General features: G+C 39.9%; 1 protein-coding gene across 4 annotated transcripts in view; it reads right to left on the bottom strand.

Moving 5' to 3' along the window:
• Positions 1-13,640, bottom strand: part of ZNF407 (zinc finger protein 407) — a 507,857-nt gene that overhangs the window by 326,855 nt on the left and 167,362 nt on the right. For all 4 annotated transcript variants that reach the window (XM_040478555.1, XM_040478554.1, XM_040478557.1 and 1 more), the window contains exon 4: positions 4,896-4,970. In XM_040478555.1, coding sequence (XP_040334489.1) covers positions 4,896-4,970 — 75 coding nt within the window. The remainder of the gene's footprint in view (positions 1-4,895; positions 4,971-13,640) is intronic.

The following is a 13,640-nucleotide window of genomic DNA, read 5'->3' on the forward strand; positions in this document are numbered from 1 at the left end:
AGAAAAGAAAAGAAAAGAAAAGAAAAGAAAAGAAAAGAAAAGAAAAGAAAAGAAAAGAAAAGAAAGAAACAGAAACAGGGAGGGCAGAAAGGAAACTCTGTTAACCATTCGAGTAAGAGAAGAAATAAGAGGGAAGGCCAACAAGCAGCAGGGGTGGGGAGAGACGGCCCAAGGCCAGCAGTCATACAGTGTGACCCACAAGTTGGAGAAAGAACACTCCATGGAGATCTAAGATGGGCATATAGCACTAAGTAAAGTATCTTAGTGTATCCATGAGAATAAGCTACCCATTTCAGTGACAGAAAACAATATTTACCCCCTCAAAAAATCATGAGGCATAAACACTAAGAAAGATTCTGGTCCTTCACTAAAGAATCACGTGCCAGGGCGCCTGGGTGGCGCAGTCGGTTAAGCGTCCGACTTCAGCCAGGTCACAATCTCGCGGTCCGTGAGTTCGAGCCCCGCGTCAGGCTCTGGGCTGATGGCTCAGAGCCTGGAGCCTGTTTCTGATTCTGTGTCTCCCTCTCTCTCTGCCCCTCCCCCGTTCATGCTCTGTCTCTCTCTGTCCCAAAAATAAATAAACGTTGAAAAAGAAAAAAAAAAAAAAATTAAAAGAATCACGTGCCAACTTAGCCCAAGGTAACTTTTAAAAACAGACAATCAAGTGACAATAATGAATTAACCTCATGCTCTTCTGAGAGGAAAAATTTGAGTCTTTTTAAATATATGTCATTCACAGTTTTTATAAAAAGGTATTATTTTCTCATTTAAAAGCAACTTAAGTTTCTAATCAACGCAAACCACTGCAGCAAAGCTTCAAAGGCAACTCCCTGTGCAAGTATATATGCTTTTCCCAGGACTGTTTCGGTCTGGGATACTTTCATGTTTCAAGAAAAAGAGTGATGTTTTCCATCTAAACTGAAAAGCAGGAAATAATGATGTTTTCATAAAATTTTAACATATAAACATAAAAGTTTATGAGAAGAGAGAGAAAGGAAAGGAGACCAGGTAGACCCCAAAGGCCTACACGATGTCACGTCTGGTCACAATGCGTTACAAGAAATTAGAACCAAGTATCAGAGTTGTGAGGATTTCTACCCCACAGTTTAGTCTAGGTAACACCTGGCATGTATAAAAGTGTGGGGGAAAGATTTTACTTAGCAATAAGATCAAAGGTACCATTAAAAGCAAGATGGCTAACCACAATCCCAAGAGTCTGATAAAAGGGGATAGGGCCAACACAAATCTCACAGCTCAAGAATCTGAAGGAGGCCTGGGGGAAACCCATTCACTGGAACAAAAGCACTAATCAGCCCTGAGCCTACCCCTGACCCCCTGCCTCCTCCCCCTCCTAGGGCCTAAACACCCCCCACAGTCATGTTGACAATAATGCTCTATCAGAGACTGAGAACCTGAGTAGAGGCCTACAAAGTGGCTTCACTAAGGTTGTGATGTAGATACTCATTAATAAATCGAAAAAATAGGTACACTTCCTTTGATCATGAAATTATTTAGCTCTTAGACTGTCTAATGCATGGATCCAATTTAAAATTCTCTGGGTGAGGGGCGCCCGGGTGGCGCAGTCGGTTAAGCGTCCGACTTCAGCCAGGTCACGATCTCGCGCTCCGTGAGTTCGAGCCCCGCGTCAGGCTCTGGGCGGGTGGCTCGGAGCCTGGAGCCTGTTTCCGATTCTGTGTCTCCCTCTCTCTCTGCCCCTCCCCCGTTCATGCTCTGTCTCTCTCTGTCCCAAAAATAAATTTAAAAAAAAGTTGAAAAAAAAATTTTTAAAAAAATAAAATTCTCTGGGTGAAAGTAGCTGGGGGGCTTAGGAGCCTTCCTGAGATGCTGCCTGGGCAGATACCTCCCGCTGGTGCCTGGACACCACAAATTCAGAGATTCCCGGTGAGCCCTTTGCCTCCTCCTATAGATCCACACAAGCACTGAACTAGGAAGGCCATCTCCTTCTGTTGTTACATGCGCCTGGCTTTCACAAGAGATAGACTTATTATGGCTGTTTCAGTTGTGGTAATTGTGCACAGGCTCGTTTTCTAGATTACTATTAGCAAATTCAAAGAGTCATAAAGATACTTTGGCTTACTATATTAAGAACAGAATTACTTATTTAAAATAGGAAATACTTTAGAATGAATTTGAAAATTAATTGGAGTTTATTATTTTGGAACGTGAATCAGATGTAGCTATATTGAGTTCTTGATATTTAAGTGTATGAGACTTCAGAAACACAGTAATGTACTACCTTAAAATAAGTTCAGGCAAATTTAGGGACAAAAAACTATGTTCTCGCACAGGCCACCACTTCAGGTGTTCATGAAGTCAAAACATATATATTTGAAATTATCTAAATTACTGTTGCTAATGACAGTCATGCTGACAAAATTTACTGGTTCATCAAACTGCAGTGCAAGTACATGAATTTATTGGTAATAAATTATCATTTTTGCATACATCAGTCAAAGCACAAGGCCTAAATACTTGCAAACAAAATGCATTATTAATTTAATTGTCATGGCCTATTTGGCTAACTTCTATTACTATTTGCTATAATATGCAACACATAAGAGGGGAGAATCAAATTTAAAACATAAAAAAGTAAGCTGATTATTTTGTCCTGGAGAAATTAAAATATAGCAAGCTTGCAAAACTATAGCCAAGGCATTAATGTTTTAAATAGGTAAGAAAAAAAGGTTTAACTCAATTTTGAGAACAGTAATGCCCAAAGTGAGGGTTCAACATGCTGATAAAGAGTTTCTTTGTTTCCTAAAACCATTAACAGCCATCAATTCCCTCGCCAAGGCAGGGAGGAAGGTGGAATGGAAGAAAAGAGCCCTTTGGCACCGACCGTGCTAGATTTTGCTACTTAAACAGGACCTTCCCCAGCTACACACATCTACTGGAAACCGACACTGCTGCTGGGGCCCTGGCTTTCTGACGTTGCATTTCTATGCAGTGAGAGGGAGCACCCCGAAAGCACATACCGGAAACAACAAGTGTTCTGAGACACAGAGGTCTTAATAGAAACAGCAATTCAATGGAAGATGTGCAGCTGAGGTGGGGCCTGCACCCTGGACTACGTAGGGGGTTACGGCCCCAAAGACAGGACGTGCTTTCCCCACCTGAGATTCATTCTCTGATTTTAGGACCAAACCATGTCAGGTAAATGGAAAACCAAATAGTACACCTGGCTTTTCAATTTCCTGTCATGATACATAGGAGGTTTCTACTGCTCTTAAGGGCTTCAAGGATGAAAATATGTATAAGGTGCCCAATTTTTCATTAGTATGAAACAATATGACCACTTACTTCACCCTTTACAATTCCTCAATAAAAGGCAAAATGATATAATGTGAGTCCAAAACATATACTAGTTATATGGTAGGAAATATTTTCTTTTTACTAATTAAATGACCTAGACTGTTTTCATCATTTGTAATTTATTTTGTGAACAAAATAGCCTAAGTACCTGTATATAAAGATTCTCAATGTGTACTAATTAGTACAAGGAAGAACAATGGGATTAGAGTCAGAATAACAACAATTCTAACGTATTCACTATAAGATATGGAATAAATTATTGCCTATTCCTGAATCTTGGTCCTTAGATCTATAAAACTGGAATAATGCACTGCTAATAACATGAGATAATGCATGTAAAAGCAACAAAAACATAGTACGTACAAAGTTTTGTTTCTACTTTCATAAACACTCAAGAAACATAACTCTGACAATTCTTGAATTATAATTTAAATAATATAGAATTTTTTGAATTTCAAGAATAATGCATTCGGGAGGTGTTCAACACATACAGTCAGGCTCAAATTAAATCTAATGCTACCAACAGAAGTCCCAGAAACCCAAAGATAAAAAAAAAAAGGAAGCAGGCATACACTCCATATTTTGAGGCGGTAGTCACGTCCAAACTAAAACGCTAAGAAAACGGTATGCCCTCAAAAGAAGTGTCAAGGTAAATTGCTTATAAACACAGAAAATATTGGTAAGAGCATCTTAAATGTTTTAAAAAGGCAATTAAACATTTACAAATAAGGAAGAAGTCCTGGGAGGTCCTGGGCTATAGAACAATCTGCATCATGACTGACATCTTAAAAAAGTATTAAAAACCAAAAGTTTCCAGGAGCAACTACAGAGTTTGAGATGCCGTCTCGGAGGGTTTGGGGGCAACCTACTGTGTCTTTGAAGGAAGAAGAGAGGGTTTTACTAGCTCTGGGTGAGCTGTACATTGTACAGATTTAAAAAATTCAGAAGTAGCCAAACTCACCTGATAGCTGACACTGTTCTATTTCTGCTCACCTAATATAATTAAGTATATGTGCCGAAGCTAATTATGACACAGTGGCAAGAGAAACGAAGGCCTGGCAGTTGATGACATAACAATCGTAGTGTTATTTTTCATGACATGGCAACTACAGTATTATTTTGGGGATGACACAAGATGTATTTCTTTTTTAGTGTCAGCAATGTTTAATTACAGTAAGAATTAAAAAATATTATTTTAAAACCTCAAAATAAAAATACAGGAAAAAATAGACCAAGTTTACTTTTACATACTTATTTTAGCCCATTCATACACATGTGCAGAGGTCATCCCCTCTAAATCAACTTTTCTACTGTTTCAAGATTATTTCACAAATTCAAAGTCCCTTAAATCCTTTCAAATATTTTTAGATTAGAATTTTTAAAATTAAAATGACATTAAATTTTGGGGGGAGAATGACATAAAATATATTATTAGACCACAGAGTACCACAAATGCAAACATGATAAACTGACTTGATAAAAATTCTAGAAGGCACTTAAACAAAGCCTAAAGTGAAAACATAACTGTATTTGTTAAATTTTTAAAAATGAACAAAAATTACCTTTCTTTGGGGGTGCCAACTCCATGTTTGCCTAGCAGATGAGTATTTAAGTGCTTCTTCATTACAAAAGCAACCCTGAAGAAAGAAATAACAATAATTATAGAATTCAGTCATAACTCTCTACTAAAAATATGTCCAGAAAGTATTTTCAAACAGGCATTTATATATGAATACAACAGGAATGTGCATATTACAATGGTGTTCTTGGTAAACCAGATGCTTGCATACAGATCAAATATACTGTGATATTTGAAGACCAGAAGAAATAAGTGAATTTAAATCAAATGGTTTGTTTTCTTACTTGAGTGTGTGAACAGGGACAAAAACAATGACTGTAGCTTAGTCACTGTCTTCACCATCAGAAGAAAGATAAAGCAATACCACAACATAACATTCACTGCCCCCTAGTTGATCCCACACTTCAATCATGAAATGAGTTTGAGAAAATGTCATTTTATTAAATATTTAAGAGACTATAAAAGACAAAATGAATAGCTTCCATGAAGCTTCCTTGAAAACATGGTAATAATTTGATAAAAGGTTTTTAAAAATGTTATAAATGTTTATTGTGTCTCTGGCACATGCAAAAAAGAAAAAAAAATGTGCTTAAGTGCCAAGAAGACGTCAATAACTAAAACAAACAAAAAGTATTACCTGACACACTATCTTATTTCATACACAAATCAGCTTACTTAATTCAATTTTGATTTCATAAATATGAAATGGACAGGAATCAGCACCCAGTCCATGGAACACTAGTTATCTCCTTCTGAATACAGTACAACATCAATTTAATTACATCGTGTGATTATTTAAAACAATTTAGATCTCATTCAGAAGCATCAGACTAAAATGGTTCTCTGATAAGCAAAAAAAAAAAAAAAAAAAAAAAGAAATTTAATGTTATAACTTCCAGTGTAAAAGGGCTTGCAAACATTTTTGTTAATTATGTATTACAGCTGTCCTTCATAAAGTTAATTACCAATAGCTGAAAGGCAACAGAATCTATTTGCATATGTACATGAAAGGCATGACATATGCAAAAATATGATTTTAATTAGCATTCTATGATATGAAGGGCTACAAATCAAATTGGCATGTTATAAGATTCTTAACATTAAACACCGAATTCATCTGGACATGTTTGCACAAACGGGCAATGTAAGACTATAACGTACTGCGGCCTTCTGGAAGAGACGTGTCAAAAGCTAAGACTGAAACAATTTCTAAAACTGTGAATGCCTCTTTTGTGTGTGTGTGTGTGTGTGTGTGTGTGTGTGTGTGTGTGTGTGTTTCCCCCATTTCTGGTCTATTTTGGTTATTTTCCTATAATATTAGGGAACCTCAGTTTTGAGGCTAAAACAATGCATTTGCATTTTTTAAATGACTGTGACTTCATTATTCAAATAATGTATGTGTATACACTGAAAATGACATTCATTCTTTTTTATACGTTAGGTAATAGATACGGACAATACATGCTTTACAACTATAAATAACTGATCATTCTATCAATCATTAAAATGGAAACATGATTACATGTAAAGAATCAAAGAGTGATGATATTAAATGCTTAGCAAGAATAATGGTACAAGATATTCTATATTTGTTTCTGCTTGATTTGGACAAAATAAATAACATTTTTCATTTCCTTAAAAAAGAATGCAGTAATAACAACAGTCCATTTAAGGCATAACTTCCCTACTGTCCTCTATTTTCCTATAATTAAAAAAACATAAAGCTAATAGCAAAGAGCAAAGGTTAAGAACCCAAAGTTGCAAAGCAAAGCTTATTTACATGACCAAGTATAATTTAAGAGACGTGAGCTTAGAACCACAGTGCAGTTTCTAAATGAAAAAAAATTTTATTAATTAAAATGTTTAAGTTTTAAGACTGGAAACAAAAATATTACCCTGCACAGGGGAGCAAACTAAAGTACACAGCGAGAGAAAGCTTCTACCTAATATAATTTCTCAATTATCTGCTCAATGTAACACTAAATATTTGGAGGAATAACAATTTTTTTATTATGGGAAAAATTTATAATACTAAAATACAGCTCAATTACAGCCAAATGTAAAATGTCCATTCAACTGAAATCTGACTTGACGTATAAAGTCTTTAAATTCGGTCTATACAAAGTACAAGTAGCATCAAAGTCTCAGTATCATCCTCGATTAAAAAATATAACTCAAACATGGCTAAAATAATCTTACCAACTTACACGAACAAAACATTGCAAACAATTTGCGATTACTGAATGTCTTCTAGCTTTCACTGCCATCTTCATAGCACTGCATTAATATCTTTAGCATATTAACTGCTTTGGAAATTTTAAAATCTAGATACCATCAGAAATAAAACAAAAATAGCCACAAATTTGAAAAGTGATACAAGTGAAATGCCTTCTTCCTCATGAATACTTCTGCCTTTTGGCCTCCATCGTGTTTCCCCACATGTACTGATCACTTCCTGTGTAGCGCACTAATATGTCACATCAGACAGAGCTGTGCCTTCACGGAGCTTTCATTCCATCACCTGTAGCCTCCAACAGGATGCACCCAGCCCGTTGCACTCCTGCGGGCACACAGCAAGTCCCGTGCTTGGTAAGGAACAGTTCTAGACAGATGCGATGCACACAAGGCAACACTTACGAGTCCTACCTCAGAAAATGTTAACACTAGTGAAACAGACAAGAACAAGCATCTTGAATAGTGATAAGAGGATAAACAAAAAGAAGAAGGAAGATCTGAATTCTATATTGGAATCAAAATTCTATATTGGAGGCTCCAGAATGTGGCTTGTGAGGGAAAGAGGCAAGGAACTGGCAGGGGACAGAGCAGGGAACAGCAGGCCACAGAAGGAAGGGCAGCCAGGACAGCTGAGTATGAGCCTAGTGTGGGGCCTGCTCCTGGAGGGGAGGGTAGAGGGGAGGAAGGGGCAAGGGCTGAGCAGGTGGAAAGGCAGGGGAGGGCAAGGGAAGGCAGGATAGGGCAGGGCAGGCCGTGTGGTGTCCCTGAGAGCAACAACCTCACAGGCCAGACAGCCCAGGCTCACACTCCAGTGAGAAAGGAAGCCCAGTCTGAACACTAGTGGGACACGTCTGACTCTCACTCTGATGAATTCCTCTAGCTGCTGGGCGCAGAGTAGACGGAGGGAGGAGACGAGGGCAGGGGCCACCAGGAGACTCTGGGAGGCACCCAACAAGAGGGGAACCTGCTGGCCTGGAGGTCAAGGGCGAGGTGCACGCTAGAATACACTCGCTGAGGTCGTCCACCTGCAAATGCCTGACAATCTGAAGGAATACCTTGAAATAATAAAAACAGTGTTTTCTATATATGATTGATTTCCAAGTATCTATAATTGCCTGAAATAGCATCACTTAAAATTGCTTTTGATGTCAAAAGAGCAGCACAGTAATAACATTTACATCCTAGCTATAGATTTCTACTTTTCAGTACAAATATTTCTTACTTTAACTTCTAATTTTAAACCGATTTCTCCTACACGATACGTCGACCTAATCACAGCCTCTTCCTTCAGTCCCTTAGGTCGTATCACTGCGGAATGATTTCCACTTCAGAGTCATCAAAGACTATCTGATTGATCTATTTAAGTAAATAAAACAGTGTCATGAATTTGGGGAAAGGGATGTGAAACAGAAACCTAGAGCCACAGCACGCGAGAGCCTCTAACACACAGCAAGTCAGGATGTTTAGCGGGGGGCCAGAGGTCAGCTGTGCACAGGCCGTGTTCCTCCCGGCCTCGAGCCAAGACGAGCAGCAGCCGTATGCCTCCTGAGTCTCTGCCATGTTATTCCTGTGTCCCTTGCCTCTCTGACAAGGGCACATGCTCCTCAAAGACGGGCCTGTAGGGTATATAATACCTAACTGTGTGAGAATTTCTGACCATCAGGTCAACGCAGGCCACACAGGTTACAGGAAAGAGGAACGTGTGTGCTTTTCAGCAGTTAAAATCCAAACACATTAACACAGTAGGTCAACAAGAATCTGCAGGACTTGTTAACACACGACCGTGAGGCAAGCCCATGTACACCCTCTTTAGGTCTTACTGAGGGATCCGAGTCCCCTACCCAGGTCTCCAGCGGGGCCCCCAACACCCAGGCACACACACCCCTAACCACTGCCCAGAACGCAGGCTACACGGAGACGTCTCACAGGTGCTGTTCAGTGTCAACCCCTTCCCAGCATGCCACCAAGACATGTGACTCTGGACCTGAACTTCTTGGTGTCACTTGTCAGTCCAGCATTAATTCACCCTGTAAGCTCAGACATGTGACTCAACAAGGTGCCTTCGGTTTCCTCATATATCAAATGGATGGCAGTGACTGTTCCTACCTAATAAGGATGTGATGAGGAGAACACGATCATTGTTTGCACAGCACAGAGCATGGTGACTCACACATTCTTAACGTTATACAAATCTTTGCCACTTTTAGCTCTTAACCACCTTAAACTCAAAGGTTCAAGGCCTAACTACCCCCCTCCTGATAATCTACCTCATTCCCACCGGCCAGCACCTCTCTGTAATCAGGCCACGTTAGCAGGAAGTTAGCCCAGTTAGCAATGTGGTAGGAACCCCACGTTCATAGGAGCTACAATGCAATTCAAAGTGATTCGATTCAAACACTAATTAAAAGGTTCACGTGTTTTAATACCATCAGTAAGCACCGGGGACTCAGGGCTACCCATGGAACAGACAGGAGAGGAGCAAGCAATGACAAAGAATGTTTAGGTGCAATCGCCAAGATCGCGAGCAGAGACCACAGAGAGAGGGAGCCACTCCGAGGTTCCAAAGAGGCCTCGGAGCACAACAGTTAAACGGGTCAAGGCATGCAGATTCCAGCCCACGGACCAGACATGCAATGGGGAAGGAAGTAACACAGAAAGGTCGAGAAAGGCTGCTAGAGAATTAGGTACCAACCTGAGATAACAAAGGAAAAAAAACCAAAACAGCAGAGTTCTAAATCACGAAGCGTCCTATGAGTCATGCCAAAAACTTTAGATTTTATCCAGATTCTCAACATTTGCCAAATATCCTGCAGATGACTGTTCTGCAGGACAGTCATAGGGATGTTTCCGAAAGGGGAGGGCTGGAGGGCGGGGTGTGAAGCCTCCCTCCCCAGGCAACACTGAGTTGGGAGAGTCAGACACTGCAGCCTCCCAGTCGGAAGGAGCCTGTGAGCACGGAGGCCCAAGAGAGGGAGGGGAGATGTGTGCAGCTCTCTCTGAACCTACTGGACTGCTACATATTTTTGTCATAAAGATGAACGAACATCTGTTAGAACTCTGTCTTCAGGACACAATTGAGAAAATGCTGCTGTAGAGTCTGAGGAACACTGAAACAGGACATGAACATGACCGGACGTACACTTCAAAAGGCACGGGTTTTGCAGTCAGCAATGAGAGCAGGGCCTACTCTACCACTTACCATGGGAGTGGAGCCCACACATTTCTTTTTTTTAATCACGCTAATCCTCTCCTTCCTACTTTGTAGTGTGGAGACAGAAATGCCTATCTCAGAAAGTTTTAAAAATGAGATAATAGGGGTGCCTAGGTGGTTCAGTGGGTTAAGCGTCTGACTTCAGCTCAGGTCATGATCTCACAGTCCATGAGTTCGAGCCCCACATCGGGCTCTGTGCTGACAGCTGGAGCCTGGAGCCTACTTCGGATTCTGTCTCTCTCTCCCTCTCTTTCTCTCTCTCTCTCTCTCTCTCCCCCTCCCTGCTCATGCTCTGTCTCTCTCTGTCTCAAAAATAAATAACACCATTAAAAAATAAAATAAATACAATAAAATAGGAAAATTATCCTGGACTACGTAGGTGGACTCAAGGCAATCACAAGTGTCCTTTAAAAGTGGAAGAGGAAGGCAGAAGAAAGGAGGCAGACAGAGAGAGAGAACTACGAGACCGGGACCAGAGACAGCTGCACTGCAGGCTCTGAAGGTGGAAGAAGCCGGACCATTAGCCAAAGAATTCAGGTGATTCTACTGGGGGACATGTGACCATCTTCTTCCCCCACAATGGTCTCCCGGTGGCAGCAGTGTTCATTAATTAATCTTACCTATCACAATCATTATAATAAGGGTTGCGAAATGACAATGTTCTATCATTTCTTCTACATTTATTAGAATGACATTCTTCTAGAAAGAACTTCACCATTTTCACCTGCCTCACCGCCTCATGCTCTCCTCCTTGCTCCCTTCCAAGGAGTCCATTTCAAATGGACTTTTGTATTTTCACTTTTATGTTATGTTTCACAATCAATTACCATAATTATGCTTTGTAATTCTCACACTGTCCCAAAATTAGCCAATGGAGGCCCTTTAAAGCTAGCTACTAAGTCCTTTTGACATCACTCCTCTTGGTGCCTGAGCATTTCCTTATTTTCCAGCGTAAGATGTTCCAGGCTCACCATGTCTTTTCCCTGCTGTAGAACTGGACTCAGCCCCAGTTTCTTATAGTAAGGAGTAGTATTTACAAAGCAAGATCTAGGTGCTACCTATGATGACTGCTACTGGGATATCACTAAATCCAAGCTCCTTTGGGGCACAAAACTAGGAAATAAATAAGTAAAGGAGCATCTGAGCGGCTCAGTTGATACAGCGTCGGACTCTTGCTTTCGGCTCAGGTCATGATCTTACAGTTTGCTGGTTCAAGCCCTGTATCGGGCTCTGTGCTGGCAGTACAGAGCCTGCTTGGGATTCTCTCTCTCTCTCATTCTCTCTGCCCCTTCCACATGTCCCGTGTGTGTGTGTGTGTGTGTGTGTGTGTGTGTGTGTGTGTGTTTGTGTGTGTGTGTCAAAATACATAAATAAAACTTTAAGAATAAATAAATAAGTAAGTAAACACACAAAGAAATATGGTGGGTATACTTCCTGATGGCCAGGAAAGGAAATATACAGAGGATCTCAAATATAACGGCTACTCTTAGGTAATGAGTATTCACTACAACAACTGAATGTATCTTTTCATTTTCTAAAATACTATATGTTTTCAAGTGGCATACAAGCATGTTTTATATAAAAAAAAAATCACAGTATACTCAGAGAAAGAAGCAGCTTTTACTGTGAATCCTCCAAGTGGAAACGTGCTGATCATGACTACTTCCTGAAATCTCCAATTACGTGCTTCTTGCACAAGTTCTCAACCATCCCTGAACACTCCCTGCTTCCCACTATTGTCAACTCTTGTCCTTCCTCTTACCTTCACGGGATGACATTACCATTCTTACTGCGAATTACTTCATACTAATTCCTTTCTGGGCACCAAGCGTAACCCCATTGTGGATGAGTCTGAAATATGTACCTCCACCATGGCCTTTCCTGGGGCATGTTTTCCTTCTCTGAACTGACAATACCTTCAAACAGGCCTGACCCCAGTCATGACCTTCCCTCACTAATGGTCTCTCCAAACTTCCCTGATTCCAGCAACTGTACCACGTGCCCAATTCAATAATCATATCCTCATGTTCATGAATCATCTGTTGTTTGGGTCACAACTGTTCCCTATCAAGACATTACATACTTCTCTCATTCTCCTATGATTGCACTAGAACAAGCCGTGTTAGAGTGTGAAAGCATCAAGGTGCTCTCCATCACAACTCACCCCGTATTCCACCATCACATCATCTGTCCCTAAATATGTTCACACTGCACCTCAGTCATAAACATTTTATGATTCCCTACCGAACTGAATAAAGCACCAAGCCTTAAGCGAGCAAATATTAGTCTTCAATAGTCATCTGAACCAGTTATCCCAATTTTTGGAATATACCCTCAAGAAAGAATCGGAAATGAAGGGAAAAAAGCCGCACTCCAACTGAAAAATAAAAAGACCCTAAATGCTCAATAGTAATGGCATGATTATATTAGGATATTATGCACCAATTAAAAGTACAGAAAATTTCTCAAGGCATATTAGATTAAAAAAGACAAAAACATTACGTACAATGTAATCCCACGTGTGTATATAAACACACATGTATTTTTGTACCCTAGCATAAAAACATACAAACACAGACATGAAGCAAATACAAGTCAAATACACTTAACATGAGATTTCGTTTTAGATTATTTACATTCTTTGCTTTTCTACAATCAGTAAAATTTTTAATAGTGAAAAATAACATGCTGCTTTATACTTTACACGGCACACTCGTGTCCCCTCAGCGCCTTGTCACAACCGACTGCATGAGCAGCACAGCCGCCACCAGGGTGACCGGAGCGAGGACGGACCGGGGCTCCCAGAAGGGAAGTGACTTTGACTTTTACAAGAAAATGTGGCAAAGAAGCTGAAGACGTAAAATCAAGATTCACGCCTCCTGGCCTTGACACAGAGCTCTTTCTGCCTTTCTGTGCCTCCTGCGAAAGGAAGATTATGCCTCATGGAGACAAGAAAAAAAAGAAAAAGAAATGCTACAGAAATAGAAGTATTCACAAAGAATATCATTATAGCATATTAAATACTGTTCTAAATGAACAGGACTCTTTAGAAACTAATGAGTGAAAAATCAAGTAGTTGATGTAGAAGTTTTAGTTTTTCATTTTTTAATTCAGAGATTAGGAAAGTACTTATAATATTTAAGAAGAATACATTTATCCTGTGGTGAAAATAAAAACTAAAAATTAATGACCAGTGAAACAGGTCAGATAAAACAATAAACACAACGCAATCAGTTAACAAGAATAATTATGCTTAGAGATAAACATAAAGATGCCAAGTGT

The sequence above is a fragment of the Herpailurus yagouaroundi genome, unplaced genomic scaffold (genome assembly GCF_014898765.1).
Source record: "Herpailurus yagouaroundi ecotype Mexico unplaced genomic scaffold, PumYag 142, whole genome shotgun sequence".
NCBI lineage: Eukaryota > Metazoa > Chordata > Mammalia > Carnivora > Felidae > Herpailurus > Herpailurus yagouaroundi.